At 42.5% G+C, this 16,378-nt stretch overlaps 1 protein-coding gene across 3 annotated transcripts in view; it reads left to right on the top strand.

The window, feature by feature from the left end:
* plch2a (phospholipase C, eta 2a) overlaps window positions 1–16,378 on the top strand; it is a 240,627-nt gene that overhangs the window by 153,753 nt on the left and 70,496 nt on the right. For all 3 annotated transcript variants that reach the window (XM_052108449.1, XM_052108447.1, XM_052108448.1), the window contains exons 3-4: window positions 8,433–8,676; window positions 9,621–9,750. In XM_052108449.1, coding sequence (XP_051964409.1) covers window positions 8,433–8,676; window positions 9,621–9,750 — 374 coding nt within the window. The remainder of the gene's footprint in view (window positions 1–8,432; window positions 8,677–9,620; window positions 9,751–16,378) is intronic.

Raw genomic sequence — 16,378 nt, 5'->3', positions numbered from 1 at the left:
GAAATGTTTGAACTCATATTGAGATTTTTTAAATCTCTTGAAATCTCAATCAATGATTTTTAAGTCTGTTACTGTTAGTTTCATGTTATAAATATAATTTGACAGCAATATATGCAATGCAATCTAAGAACGTCTCGCTGTCTCGATTGCCTTAGAATGTTTTCAGCTTTCATAAGCTATTGACTTTACACCTTGCAGGGAAACATACACTTCAGTAGCGCTGCTGCTGATTCATGTCTAAATGACAGAGCTCATTGTGTCTCATGGGGGGATAAAGTTGGAGCCCCGACATCCCACCGCAGCCCAGGGTATTAATCAGCTTCTTAAGTTCACTCAATTATTCAACGCTCTTACCTAGGAAGATTTCAGTCGTTCATTGAGCACACACATACACACACACGTACACGAGGTGATCCTTTCTCAACAAGTTGTGTGTGAGATTCATTAGGGAAGTTAGAATCTATTTGATTTAATGACACTGAAGACACCAAATTACTGTTATTGGCTAGAAAAAAAGACACATTTTATTGAACACACGTTCAATAATATCAAACCATTGTTATGGCCAACAAATATTGTAAATAATAATGTATACATCTGCAGTCAGGTCAATAAATATTGGGACATCAACACAATTCTAATCTTTTTGGCTCTATACACCACCACAATGGATTTGAAATGAAACGAACAAGATGTGCTTAAACTGCAGACTTTCAGCTTTAATTTGTGGGTATTTACATCCAAATCAGGTGAACGGTGTAGGAATTACAACAGATTGTATATGTGCCTCCCACTTTTTAAGGGACCAAAAGTAATGGGACAATTGGCTGCTCAGCTGTTCCATGGCCAGGTGTGTGTTATTCCCTCATTATCCCATTTACAAGGAGCAGATAAAAGGTTCAGAGTTCATTTCAAGTGTGCTATTTGCATTTGGAATCTGTTGCTGTCAACTCTCAATATGAGATCCAAAGAGCTGTCGCTATCAGTGAAGCAAGCCATCATTAGGCTGAAAAATCAAAACAAACCCATCAGAGAGATAGCAAAAATATTAGGTGTGGCCAAATCAACTGTTTGGAACATTCTTAAAAAGAAAGAATGCACCGGTGAGCTCAGCAACACTAAAAGAACCGGAAGACCAGGGAAAACAACTGTGGTGGATGACCGAAGAATTCTTTCCCTGGTGAAGAAAACACCCTTCACAACAGTTGGCCAGATCAAGAAAACTCTCCAGGAGGTAGGTGTATGTGTGTCAAAGTCAACAATCAAGAGAAGACTTCACCAGAGTGAATACAGAGGGTTCACCACAAGATGTAAACCATTGGTGAGCCTCAAAAACAGGAAGGCCAGATTAGAGTTTGCCAAACAACATCTAAAAAAGCCTTCACAGTTCTGGAACAACATCCTATGGACAGATGAGACAAAGATCAACTTGTACCAGAGTGATGGGAAGAGAAGAGTATGGAGAAGGAAAGGAACTGCTCATGATCCAAAGCATACCACCTCATCAGTGAAGCATGGTGGTGGTAGTGTCATGGCGTGGGCATGTATGGCTGCCAATGGAAGTGGTTCTCTTGTATTTATTGATGATGTGACTGCTGACAAAAGCAGCAGGATGAATTCTGAAGTGTTTCGGGCAATATTATCTGCTCATATTCACCCAAATGCTTCAGAACTCATTGGACGGCGCTTCACAGTACAGATGGACAATGACCCGAAGCATACTACGAAAGCAACCAAAGACTCTTTAAGGGAAAGAAGTGGAATGTTATGCAATGGCCAAGTCAATCACCTGACCTGAATCCGATTGAGCATGCATTTCACTTGCTGAAGACAAAACTGAAGGGAAAATGCCCCAAGAACAAGCAGGAACTGAAGACAGTTGAGGTAGAGGCCTGACAGAGCATCACCAGGGATGAAACCCGGCGTCTAGTGATGTCTATGCGTTCCAGACTTCAGGCTGTAATTGACTGCAAAGGATTTGCAACCAAGTATTAAAAAGTGAAAGTTTGATTTATGATTTTTAATCTGTCCCATTACTTTTGGTCCCTTAAAAAGTGGGAGGCACATATACAAACTGTTGTAATTCCTACACCGTTCACCTGATTTGGATATAAATACCCTCAAATTAAAGCTGAAAGTCTGCAGTTAAACCACATCTTGTTCATTTCATTTCAAATCCATTGTGGTGGTGTATAGAGCCAGATTAGAATTTTGTCGATGTCCCAATATTTATGGGCCTGACTGTATAATATTTAGCACACATGTGATAACTGAGCCCAAATAAAAATGTGACAGTTTGCCAAGATGTGATATTTATGAATGTATATATGTGTTGAGAACATGATTAACAACCTTTCGGTAAAAATGTACCCTCATTATCTAATTGCAATGTGAGTCAGTGAGGTTTTATTATGTTCACTTGTTTACCAAAAAGTTATTCCCAAAATATTATGATCTTGGAATTTTAGTTTGGAGAATAAAATTCCAAAAACAATTCTAATTGAACTAAGTGTTTGAAACTAACATGCAAAACATCTGCCAGAAAAAAACACACATTTGTACCTATGGACTTTTGACTTTTGTTTTTATAGTTATTGTTACGATCCCTGCGTTCTCTGTTTTCACTGTCACGTTTATGTCACCTTTCATTGTGGTCCGCCCCGCGTTTTCCGTTTCACTCTCGCCAGTCGCATCCCATATCACTCTTCTTTGTTGTCCGTCCCGTGTTTTCCGTTTCACCGAACACGCTCCCTGTCATGTCTTCCTTGTTGCCCGCCTGTGTTTCACTGTCTCTGTTAGAACTACACTTCCCTTCGTCCTCACTCCTCATCACCGCTGTCATAGCGTTATTGTCCGAAGGCCGCCTCCCAGGCCTCCTAGACTCGTCCCCGTCTTGTGGCTGTCTCCCAGGCCTCCTCGACCTGTCCCTGTCCTGTGGCCACCTCCCAGGTCCCCTGAACCGGCCCTTGCCAAGTGGCCAGCCCCCGGGCCATCTAAACCAGCCTCTGTCCCGTGGCCGCCTCCCAGGCCTCCTAGACTCGTCCCCGTCTTGTGGCCGTCTCCCAGGCCTCCTCGACCTGTCCTGTGGCCACCTCCCAGGTCCCCTGAACCGGCCCTTGCCAAGTGGCCAGCCCCCGGGCCATCTAAACCGGCCTCTGTCCCGTGGCCACCTCCCAGGCCTCCTGACCCGGCCCCTGTCCTGTGGTCTCCTCCCAGGGCCCCTGACCCTGTTCCTGACCTGTGGCCTTCTCCCAGGGCCCCTGACCCAGTCCCTGTCCTGTGGCCTCCTCCCAGGCCTCCTGACCCTGCTCCCGCCCTAGGGCCTCCTCCCAGGGCCCCTGACCCTGTTCCTGACCTGTGTCCTCCTCCCAGGCCTCCTGAACCGGTCCCTGCCCCGTGGCCAACTCCCAGGCCACCTAAACCTGTCCCTGTCTCGTGGTCAACTCCCAGGCCACCTAAACCTGTCCCTGTCTCGTGGCCAACTTCTGGGCCACCTAAACCTGTCCCTGTCTCGTGGCCAACTTCCGGGCTATCCAAACCTGTCCACCTATTGTGGCCGCCTCCCAGACCACCTAAACCTGTCCTTGCCCGGTCAATACCTCCCTGGCCTCCTCAACCTGTCCCTACCCAGTGGACGCCCCCCAGACCACCTGACCCGGTTCCCTTCACACACCCCCAGAGTCTGCCTGTCTGCCCCTTGTACCCCCATGGACTGCCTAATTGCCCCTGTGCCTCCTTGATCTGCCCCTGTGTCCCTTGTGCCCCTTTTGGTCTGTCTTTTCTCCCCCTCTTCTAGCCCCCCTTGCCTGGAACATTTTGTGTTTTTGTTTTTTAAGTTTGTTTAGACCATCTGGAATCCGGTCCTTTTGAGGGGGGGCTATGTTACGATCCCTGCGTTCTCTGTTTTCACTGTCACGTTTATGTCACTTTTCATTGTGGTCCGCCCCGCGTTTTCCGTTTCACTCTCGCCAGTCGCGTCCCATGTCACTCTTCTTTGTTGTCCGTCCCGTGTTTTCCGTTTCACCGAACACGCTCCCTGTCATGTCTTCCTTGTTGCCCGCCTGTGTTTCACTGTCTCTGTTAGAACTACACTTCCCTTCGTCCTCACTCCTCATCACCGCTGTCACAGCGTTATTGTCCGCACCTGTCGTCTATTTTATTATCACCTGTCTTCGTTAATCTAGCATTGGTTTTGTTTGCTCATTGGTTCCTTTGTTCTCTGTCTGTGTATTTAAGCCCTGTCTGTTTGTTCTGTGGTTGTCGTTCGTTAATGTCAGTATAATGTTTCCGTGTATCAGTTCCGATGTCTGCTTAAACGCTCTCTGTCCGTGTTCCCTGTCAGTCTGTCTACTCGTTCATGGTTACCCTGTTGTCCGTCCAAGGTTCCCCTGCTGTTCTCATGCTCCTGCCTGTTTTCCCATCGTGGACTTTGCTTTGTTCTAGTGTTTGTTTATTTCTGTCCTTATCCTAATAAAGCCCGTGTTTGGATCCGCACTCTTGTCTGTCTTCCCTCATCATCACAGTTATAGATATAGCCCTTGTGACAGCTTCCCCATGTGACAACTAGCCCCAGTCTCCCCTGTGTAGACAGCATACAACAAGACCATCTCAGTGTTTGTTGCCACTGTATCCTGCATTATTTAGCAGCCTAGTGGTCTCTCACTGGAAATCGCATGCAGATGGCATATTTTATTCCGTTATACAGCGGAAAACGCCTGTCACTCACAAACTCAAATCTCCATGGGTGAATCTCATGAAAACTGAAGAACATGTCAGTCAAATTATACCCCAAATCTAATAGAAATAAATAATTAAGATCATTAAGATTTAGATTTTGCACTTGTGTCATTATTTTCGTGAATAGAGCCGAATCACCTTTATAAAAAATAATTTTACACTACTGTACAAGAAAAAACATATTAGACAATATCACAAATGGTCCCCAAAAAGTTGTTTAAACAAGCGGTTTTGTTGTTGGCTGACCTTATATACAGTATGCTGTTGTTTTTGCACATTCTGGTGTTGCATATGAAGACAGTCTCCTCTACATACGTTAAAATTGCTGGGATTTGTTGACATATAAGTCAAGCTCATTAAACATATGTAGTGATAGTATAAACAGATCAAAGCATATATCGCCTGAAGCAATCAATTAGAAATTAACTCTTTAAAGCTTATTTCACTTTATGTCAACAAACAGAATGTAGCTACCTAACTTCTTGTGCTATTTTACTCCTAAATGGTGAGCATATAAAACAAAGAAATGCAAGCACATGCCATAATGGATACCCAACTATTCATAGAAACCATTAGCAAATTGAACTGATTTAAATGTAGCATTTAGAGTTAAATAGTCAGAACATAAAACATCAAAACTGTGTGTGCTGCAATGCATCCTGGGTAACCCCGGCTGCAAGAATATTAAGGTTATTTGTAACAACTTAAAATAAACAGTTTTGTCAATGGATTATTTAGTTGTCTCAATGTCTTGACATTGTTTGTTAAGTCCACTCTAATGATATGTCAGTTCATCATGATTTATTTTGTTAAGTTTACTCAAAATCTTAAGGCAGACAGGCAACAGTATTTTTTTTAATTGACTCAAGATTTTTTCACAGTGCTTCTTTATATTAAGCAATACATCACTCATGCTCATTTTACATTGAATAAATATAAAGCTATAATTTTATCTAGTGCTACTGTTAACTTGATAAAAAGTGTTTTATTATTGGTAGTTAACCAAATAATAAACAAGAATTTATTCCATATACAGGTACAGTTCCCCCAAAAAGTATTTCGACACTTAAGCCATACTTAAAAAAGTATGAATGCCATTACAACAAAGCAAACCTAACAACATTTTAAAAACTTGCAGCATTTATTTAAAATAAATATTGTAAAAACTTAAAGCAAAACATTTAAAGTTTGTTAGATTTGATCATCTAAAAAAATCATTAGACTGTTCAAAATTAAAATGTGACACTTTCTGGTTGTCAAACGTTAGTGGAACATGTCCATAGATAATGTGGTTTACTACACTTGTGGTTACTCTGTTATGACACCTGTGTGAACTTGAGGGGACCTGACTTGATATGTCCAAAACAAAAATCACCTTGTCACCAGTTGCTAAATATTACAAAATTTGTTTGCAGATTCCACTTGGTTTGATGTTTTTATGACAATGTTCCTTATCTGTCACTCGACTTTGTGTCGATTTAGTTACACTAGGGGTCACACTTGGGAGCCCCAAATCCCTCTGATTTTTGAAAAAAGGCCAATGGGAATTGGCGAGTGGAATTTTGGCGAGATTTTTTTCACCACCCTTGATGGTAGACACGATCACTCAGGCTAGGGCGCCCTCTACGAGGCGCCTGTATGCCTTAAAGTGGTGTCTGTTCGCTAAGTGGTGTTCTTTCTGACGTGAAGACCACCGGAGATGCACAGTCGGGTCAGTGCTTCCCTTCCTGCAGGAGAGGCTGGAGGGGCGGCTGTCCCCCGCCACCTAGTAGGTGCACGTGGACGCTGTGGCTGCGCACCACGATGCAGTTGACTGTAAGTATCTTGGGAAGCACGACCTGATCATCAGGTTCCTTAGAGCCGCGGGGAGGTTGAATCCTCCCAGACCACGCCTCATTCCCTCATTGGATCTCTCCGTGGTTCTGCGGGGCCTGTGGGGAGCCCCGTTTGAGCCCCTGGAATCAGTTGAGCTGAAGGTGGTCTCTTTAAACACTACCCTCATCACATCCATCAAGAGGGTAGGGGACCTGCAGACATTCTCTGTCAGCTACACATGCCTGGAGTTCAGTCACGAATACTCTCACATAGTCCTGAGGCCCCGACCGAGATATATGCCCAAGGTTTCTATGAACAGTATGAGAATTCGGGGGAAGTTACGTGACAGCCGGTTGCGTTGGCTATGAGGCATTTCGTACACTACTTCGACACAACGTCAAATGAGTGACAGATAGTGAACATCCTGGTTACTTTTGTAACCTCTGTTCCCTGATGGAGGGAAAGAGACATTGTGTCCGTCCTGCCACAACACTGAACTACTCGCTGAAATGGCCGGGACCTTGTCTCCGCTCCTCAGCACAAAACCTGAATAAATGGTTGCGAGCCAGCTCCTTTTATACCCGTATGTCCAGGGAAGTGTTATGCAAATTCCACTCGCCAATTTACAACAGCCTTTTCTCAAAGATCAGAGGTGTTTGGGGCTCCCAAGTGCAACCCCTAGTGTCACTACATCGACACAACCTGTCGATCCCTCCATCAGGGAATGGAGGTTATGAAAGTAGTCAGGACAATATTTTTAATTACAACTTATGTCCATAATATACCATATATTATGAGGATCACACAGTTTATAAATAACAAATACATCTTTTTTAACTGAATCCCACGTTGTGTTGGCATGTGTTGAATATGATGTCACTCTGAGTTGTTTGAATGTTTTGTATTTTAGTGTGGGAAATCTAATACCACTCTTTTTGTTTATGGTTTCTATCAGGAGCCGGTTTTGAGGAGCACTAATTGATTCATTAAATGCTTCTAAGTGATCCAGACTGGCATTGTAGAGTGTTTAATTTAAGAGCCATCTGGTCTTCTTATTTACATTGTCTATTTTTGAGAGATTTCATTACTTATATTTGTAGCATTGGAAATTTGGTGCAACATAATGTCTTTTTCAGAAAATTGCTCCTTGATGGAAAGTAGGATGCCAATGAACACCACAACAGCATAAATGTATACGGTATACTTTGGTGTCCAATTACTTTTTTTTTTGGCAAAGCATTATAAGCAAAAATCATGTGTTTTTAGTTGTCAGAACTATCAGATACTATTATCTAACATAAAATTAACCTAATTGTATCCCCCACCCCTTTAAATTGAGATTTTGGCCTGTTCCACCTCACCTCCTTGGACTGTATTCAGTGTTAAAATTTTACAGCGATGTGTACTGACATGGTCTGTTGTATTGATATTCAATCCAGTGTAGTAAAAAGGTATTTTAATTATTAACAAATTTTGATAACCAAAAAAAAAACCTTTCTACAGCATGGCAGTAAGACAAGTAAATAAAAATTCTGTTTTCTTAATTTTTACTCAAATTGTAGTTTTGATAGAATTCATCAGTGTTAACAATTCAACCCTGATACCAAAGTTATTTTAAGTAAATCTTTTAAGAAAATTGCAAGATCAAAGGGTCTTTAACAGTAGTTAGACATGTCCCAGATTTTGGTAACTAGGTATAAAAAAATGACTTCATTTAAAATTAATAGAAAATAAAAACCTCAAATTATATTTTTATTGACTGGCCATTTGTTTAAAAAGATAGGTCTCGTTTTGTGAATTGTTCATGGAAAGTGCCAAATACTGTATAATCACTATCTTTAAATGCTCAATTCCATTACAGTGTTTTTTTTTCCTCTCAGTCTCGATCGACTCCATTCGGGAAGTGTGTGAGGGGAAGCAGTCAGAGATTTTCCAGCGGTATGCTGATGGAAGCTTTGACCCCAACTGCTGCTTCAGCATCTACTATGGCGAGCACATGGAATCTCTTGATCTGGTGTCAGGTACAGGAGAAGAATCTCGCACCTGGATAACGGGCCTTAAGTACCTTATGGCGGGAATCAGCGATGAAGACAGTCTGGCCAAACGACAGCGCACCCGTGACCAATATCCTTCTTAATGGAACTCCCATCACAGAAGCTGTATAAGATTACAATAAAGATGATGCTTAGGAAGCAGAAAGTGGATTAGGAAATAGAAATATGTTGGAAGTAACAGATTTTGTTACTTTCAGTTTTGGGAAAGCTATCGTAGCTTGCCAAAATAAAGCTGCTTGTAATTTAAACTAGATAAGCTACAGCCAAACTACCAATTTCTTAAAAGTAGTTAGCTACAGTCAAGCTACCCTTTTTTAAATGTATTTAGCTGCAGTCAAGCTACCGTTTTAAAAAAGTAGTTAGCTACAGTCAAGCTACCTTTTGAAAAGATAATTTACTACTCTTATCTAGCCTACTGAAAAGTAGCTAGCAATCGTCAAGCTAAACTTTTTTTTTTAAGTAGTTAGCTACCCATACGTGAACGTAGCCAGTTACAGTCAAATAATTTCATACAATTGTTTTAACTTCACTCTTAAGGCAAAAGTATACTTAGCGCATCCGCATTGCTGATCGCTCACAATTTTTATGACATACATTTCATCATAATTCAGTTAGCGCAGCCTGACTGTGCGCCAGCCAGATTTTCACGGACACAGTCATCGTCTCTGTGCATCGTCGGTGCATGTGCCAATCATTGACTGTACTAAAAGAGTATCACAAAGTTGTTGTAGTGGGCATGCGTCAAACATATTCGTATTTGTTTGCGGTCTGAAGAGTATAGGTTACTCACAAAGGCGGTCGACCAGGCGCGAGGTGATCCGGAACACGCAAAAATATAATATACCTGGGCCTTTAGCCATTGAATCCTTGTCTGCTTGATGACAGAAACACCAAACCACATATTTAATGGTGCTCAACTTCACATCATGAAACAGTATATCAGGCTTGTTGTTTTCTCTTGTTATTAGTGGATGTTCTGCTCAGTGTTCATAGACCCTTAACTCTACCCATCACTTGGCTTAAGCAGACCTTCACAGAGGCTGATAAGAATGGAGATGGCTGTCTCAGCATCAGTGAAGTCCTACAGCTCCTGCATAAGCTCAACGTCAACCTGCCCAGACAGAAGGTCAAGCAAATGTTTAAGGTACACCTTTTGGTTACTAGCTGCAGTCTCAGGAACATTGACATTAATTGATAAAGAATATAGCCAATTTCACATATTAAATGGATGAATTAACTGCCAAATTATCCTTTCTGGTGAAGATACTAAATCTATTATTAACACGATCAACTGCCTTTCTATTTGATGACATGTTTAATGTAATTTGTTGGAAATTGCCTTTATTCGGTTAGAAATTGGTGGATGTTGAGCAAAAATGGTGTGGATAAATTGCATCAGTTCCTTGAGAACTTTAGATTGGCTCAAACACTTATAGACTTCGTCTTACATAAAATTCTTATATAATGCTGTAGACTTGTATTTCACACAGTAGACTTCTTACATCTTGCAGTAGACTTCTTATGTCATGTGGTAGACTTTTTGCGTCACACTGTGGACATCTTGCATCGCGATATGGACTTATGGCATCACGTGGTAGAGTTGTTGTTACACTGTACCGATGCCTAATCGACTGTGTTACACTAATAAGAGACGTGTGCAAAAGAGAGACAACAAAGATCAATTACAAACACTAGTTTAATTGTAATATATACTATATATTATATATACACACAACACTTCAAATGATAGAAAAATAAATAGAGTCTTTGATGTCTATTCAAATAATAGTCTTTGAAAAAGTTTAAAGTTTCATCAGTTTAAAGGGATAGTTCACCCAAAAAATAAAATTCCCAGATGTGTATGACTTTCTTCTGCAGAACACAAATTAAGATATGTAGAAGAATATTTTTCCAAAATCCACAACATAAAAGTAATCCATTACGCCAATGGTATTTAATAGTGGTATCCATGTGTTCAGAAAGGATATGATAGGTGTGGGTGAGAAACAGATCAATATTTAAGTCATTGTCATAAATTCTCCTACCTGCCCATTAGGGGGTGAAATGCATGATGGATGTGAATCACCAAAAACAGAAGGAGAATGAGAGAGTGAAATTAAAAGTGGAAATTGGCTGAGAAGGGTGGTGAATTTATAGTAAAAAGGACATCAATATTGATCTATTTCTCACACACACCTATCAAATCCCTTCAGAGAATATGGATTTAACCACCAGAGTTGTCTGGATTACTTTTATGTTGCCCTTATGTGAACTTTGGGGATTTTGGAGCACCCATTCACTTACAATGTATGGACCAGGTCCATACATACTTACAATGTATGGACCTGGTATGAGAGGGAGTAAATGATGAGAGAATTTTAATTTTTGGGTGAATTAACCCTTTAAGGTGAGCTCACCAGTGTATTTACAAAAACAAAAACGTCTCGGTTACTTACGTAACCTCCGTTCCCTGATGGAGGGAACGAGACACTAGGGGTCGCTCCTGCGGAGCCCGGACATAAGGGTATAAAAGGAGTGACGCTGCAAATACACATCAGGTATCGCACTGAGGAGCCGAGCCAAAGACCCGGCGCTTTCAGCGGATGGTTCAGTATTGTGACTAGCGGGGACACAACGTCTCGTTCCCTCCATCAGGGAACAGAGGTTACGTCAGTAACCGAGACGTTCCCCGTCTGTCACTCAGTCGACGTTGTGTCACTGAGTTGACACTAGGGGTCCCAATGGAAAACGCCACCGAGCTGAACCGAGATAGGCAGACTGGCGGTGCGAGATGGGCAAACTTCTGTGTGCCTCGTAGCAGCGCAGCAAGCCATTGCATAACTACCCCCAACACAATGGCAGGCAAGAAGCGGTCCCCTGCACCTAGGGGAACAGCTAACTGCTCAGAAGTATAAGGACTGGCTGGCCCAGCCGGGGCCTTCTCTCTATTATTCTCCCCTGTAAATGGAATGAAATCGGTCCAAGTAGATGTGAAGAGCGTGCACCACACACAGCAACGCCAAGGTTGGGTCTGCCTCCTCCTGGGGCATCGCTTGCAGGTTCACCACTTGATCCCCAAAAGGGGTCGTGGTAACCTTGGGCACGTAGCCCGGTCGGGGTCTCAGGATAACGTGAGAGTAAGCCGGACCGAACTCTAGGCACAGTTCGCTAACAGAGAACGCCTGCAGGTCCCCTACCCTCCTGATGGAGGTGAGCGCCGTCAGGAGGGCAGTCTTCAGCGAGAGTGCCTTTAGCTCTGCTGACTCAAGGGGCTCTAAGGGAGCTCCCCAAAGGCCCTGAAGGACCACGGAGAGGTCCCACGAGGGAACACGGTGCGGCCTGGGGGGGTTTAACCTCCTCGCATATCTCAGGAACCTGATGATCAAATCGTGCTTCTCTAAATACTTACCTTCCATTGCATCGTGATGTGCCGATATAGCAGCTACATACACCTTCAAGGTGGAGGGGGACAGCCGTCCCTCCAACTTTTCCTGCAGAAAGAAAAGCACTGATCCAACAGCGCATCTCTGGGGGTCTTCACCACAGGAAGAACACCACTGAGCAAACAGATGCCACTTCAGGCCGTAAAGACTCCTCATTGAGTGATCGTGTCTACCACCGCGGGTGGTAGGCCACCTAAGTCTACCGCGTCCCATCCAAGGGCCAGACATGGATATTCCAGAGGTATGGTCGTGGGTGCCAGATAGAAGGTCCTTTCTCAGGGGAATTCACCGGGGGTCAATAAGGGGCCACTAAGAACCAAATCCGGGAGGGCCAATAAGGGGCCACTAAGAGGACCTGCTCCCAGTCCTCCCTGACTTTGCACAACGTATGTACAAGTAAGCCCACTGAGGAAACGCATACTTGCGAAGCCCAGGGGGCCAGCTGTGTGCCAGGGCATGTGTGCCGAGGGGGGCCTCGGTCAGAGAGTACCAAAGTGGGCAATGAGAGGATTCCGGGGAAGCGAACAGGTCTACCTGTGCTTGGCCGAATCGACTCCAGATGAGCTGGACCACCTGGGGGTGGAGCCTCCACTCTCCCCTGGATGTAACCTGCCTGCCAGCGCATCCGCTGTGCTGTTGAGGTAACCTGGGATGTGAGTGGCCCGCAGCGACTTGAGTCGGTGCTGACTCCATAGGAGGAGACGGCAGGCAAGTTGTGACAAACGGCGAGAGCGTAGACCGCCTTGGTGGTTGATATACGCCGCCGCGGCTGTGTTGTCCGTCCGGAGCAACACATGCTTGCCCCGGATCAACGGCAAAAGCCTCTTCGGGGCAAGTAGTACTGCCAGCAACTCGAGGCAGTTGATGTGCCAATGCAGTCGCGGGCCCGTCCAAGGGCCTGCGACAGAGTGCCCACTGCACACGGCACCCCAGCCCCGTTGGGAGGCATCTGTCTTGAAAGGATTTCAGTGGGACCAACGTGTTCCATCTGAACGTACGCAGACAGCTCAGCACTGACTGTGCGTGCTCGCTGGTGAGACGCGCCAACATTGAGACCAAGTCCAACTCCATACCAAGAAAAGAGATGCCTGAGCACCAAGTCCCTGTGAGCGCACAACATTTTTCGCGAGTGAGCTAAGATTAGCCAGTCGTCGAGATAGTTGAGGATGCGGACACCCGCTTCCCTCAGTGGGGCAAGGGCTGCCTCTGCAAACTTCGTGAAGGCACGAGGGGACAGGGACAGGCCGAAGGGGAGGACTTTGTACTGATACCTGTATGCCTGACCCTCAAAGGCAAACCAGAGAAAGGGTCTGTGCCGAGGAAGGATCGAGACATGAAAGTACGCGTCCTTCAGGTCTACCGCCACGAACCAATCCAGATGCCGGACGCTCGCTAAAATGCATCTCTGCGTGAGCATCTTGAATGGGAGTCAGTGCAGAGCCCGGATCAGAACTCGCAGGTCGAGGATTGGCCGCAACCCGCCGCCTTTTTTGGGTACGATGAAGTAGGGGCTTTAAAACGGTCTTTAGTGAAATATACTCTTTTAATGGTGTTTTTATATATATATGTATATGAGAATATACATATATATAAACAAAGTTATTCAGTCCGTAAGCTCTTTTATCAGCTGCTGAAGCGCCCAGGGGTGTGTACTCAGCACAACGTAGTATCCGAGGGGGAGGACCGCTGGAAAGCGCCGTAAAACCAACAGCTTGTAGAGATGAATGAAACAGCAGAGGAATTCAGATTTGTGACAGCTCTCTCGGCTCCGAAGAATATATCTGATGTGTATTTGCAGCGTCACTCCTTTTATACCCGTATGTCTGGGGGAGTGGCATGCAAATTCCACACGCCAATTCTCATTGGCCTTTTCTCAAAATCAGAGATGTCCGGGCTCCTCAGGAGCGACCCCTAGTGTCAACTGAGCGACACAACGTTGACTGAGTGACAGAAGGGGAACAACTTTTTCTTGGTAAAGTGCACTTAATCCAATCCAATATATTTCCATGGTGTATTATCCACAAATGAGAGTACTCCACAGTCCCAGCTTAGTCCAACAATCATTGAACCCCAACATAGTTTGCTGTTATGTGTCACGATGGCTTCTTAAATACTGAAGTGGAAAAACACTTCCAACAGTTCTTAAAGACTGTCACAGGGTAAAATGGAAAGGAGAAGGCAAGAACCGGCTGTAACGAAGCGCTGCTGCTGTCAAAGACGATGACGTAGTGAGAACCCAAGTGCAGTTTTATTTTTCAAATGTGGAATCCCAAAAAACCCTGACTACAAACGTGAAACATAAACATGAACTAGACTTAACTTGACTTGACTATGACTTGGCTTGACTATGACTTGACTAACAAACAAGGTTACATAACAATACTTGACAAGAGACAATGGCAAACATGACGGCTTAAATACACTGACATTGGGTAAAACAATAACAAGAAAACCAATAAACAGACAGAAATATAAACAAGACAACAAGACTAATAACCTTAAACCAATGACAAATTAGAACTGATAAGACAATAAACCAATGAAAACAAGACACATGAATATGGAGGTTAACATGAAATCAAATTACAAGGGAACCACGTGACATGAAACACAAACTAGAATTTCTAAATAAAAGACATGAAAACAAAACATGAACAAAAGCACATGTAGACATGACACTAGGGATGGGTGATACCACTTATTTTATTTTCGATCCGATACCAATATTTTCAAGTCCAATATTGTTGATACCAATACTGATACCGATCCTTTTATTTTTTTGCGATTACTTAGGATAAAATGGGTCATTTTAAATAATAATTTTAGTCATTATTATTATTATTATTATTATTTTGCCTAAACAGAAACACTTCAATTTTGTTTACCCTTACAAAAATTAACCATTTCACTACAGTAATACAGTATAGTTTAACCATCGTATTTAGTTAAACCACACAATTAACCATAGTTACTTCTACAATATTACTGTAGTTAATCAATGGGTTCAATGGTATAGTAAATATGTATTTAAATTAATATATGTCATTATTGTTCCTTTTATTATGCTGCTATGAAAATTGTTAATACTTGATTATTATTCTAACTAATAAACAAATTCATAATACGCAATGAACTGTTAAGCATTAATATGAGTGTAGTAATGTTCACGATAACTGTTAATTACTATATATAGCCTACATAAAAATTTATGTTTTTTCTTTATATGTGTAATATTATGTGCTTTTCTGTGTAGAGTGAAATGGTTTTCCTACTTACAAATATAAATGATTTGATATCACGAGAAAAATGCACCACAGACAGCAGTAAAGGGCAAAAAAAGAAAATAAAGAGCATAAAAAACTCTCAGGGGTGCAGTAAGATGCAGTATTTTCACAAAGTTTAATTGCATAAGTTACATTTAAATGTATATACATATATTTACGTTTAGCAGGGAAATACATATGCAGTGCAAATTATAGTTTCTCCAGGGATGCTTGTGTGTCAGACGCTGGAAATGTCCCGCCACTTACTGAAACGGAAAATATGATTGGTCTGAAATGAACGTTCTGATTGGTGGATCAGTTTAGTTGAACTGTGTGTCTTGCCAGTGCATCTCTGTGCGGTTTAGAGAGAATCTCTGTTAATGTTTTAAAATGTATAAATGCATAAATGTAAATGTAAATTAGATTGAAAAAGTTAAAACAGATAGGAGGACATACAACTTATATATATATATATATGTGCCCTAGACTACACACCAGAAGCTGTTTCTCTGATTTATTATCATTACCTCTACAAGGCGCTGATTCCTCTTGTTTGAACGAGTCTTGTGACGTCACAAACGCTTGTCTGATTGTGTTTTTCAGCATTTATGAATGTTAAGATGAGTGGAAGAAGAAACAGTTCCCATTCTGCACAAGTATTTGTTAATATAGCCTAATCCATTTTATTTAACTTTGAAGCTTATGATTATTGTCTGTGGTAATCAAATAATAATACCCCTAGTTAAAAAAAATATATATATATTATTTAGAATCGATATTTTTGTGTGAGGATCGATATTTTCGATACAACATCAGTATCGGAAGTATCGAAACTTTTAGGATCGATCCGAACATCCTTACATGACACCGGCATTTCGAGCTCTCGGGCTCTTTACACATGTCACCAGGGCTGGTAAATTCTAGGAAAGTTGTGCTGCAGAAGCAAATAAAATTATTTACATCTTGTAAAATGTTTTTCTCATATGAAATGATGCATGGCACAATTGAAGCCTGGTTCTTGCGCAAGTGTGCTATCCTATCTCTGGAGTGTTTGTTTCAAATGGGT

This window comes from Xyrauchen texanus, chromosome 37, assembly GCF_025860055.1.
Source record: "Xyrauchen texanus isolate HMW12.3.18 chromosome 37, RBS_HiC_50CHRs, whole genome shotgun sequence".
NCBI classification, from domain to species: domain Eukaryota; kingdom Metazoa; phylum Chordata; class Actinopteri; order Cypriniformes; family Catostomidae; genus Xyrauchen; species Xyrauchen texanus.
The sequence above is the reverse complement of the archived record's forward strand: the minus strand, read 5'-3'. Positions and strand labels throughout refer to the sequence as shown.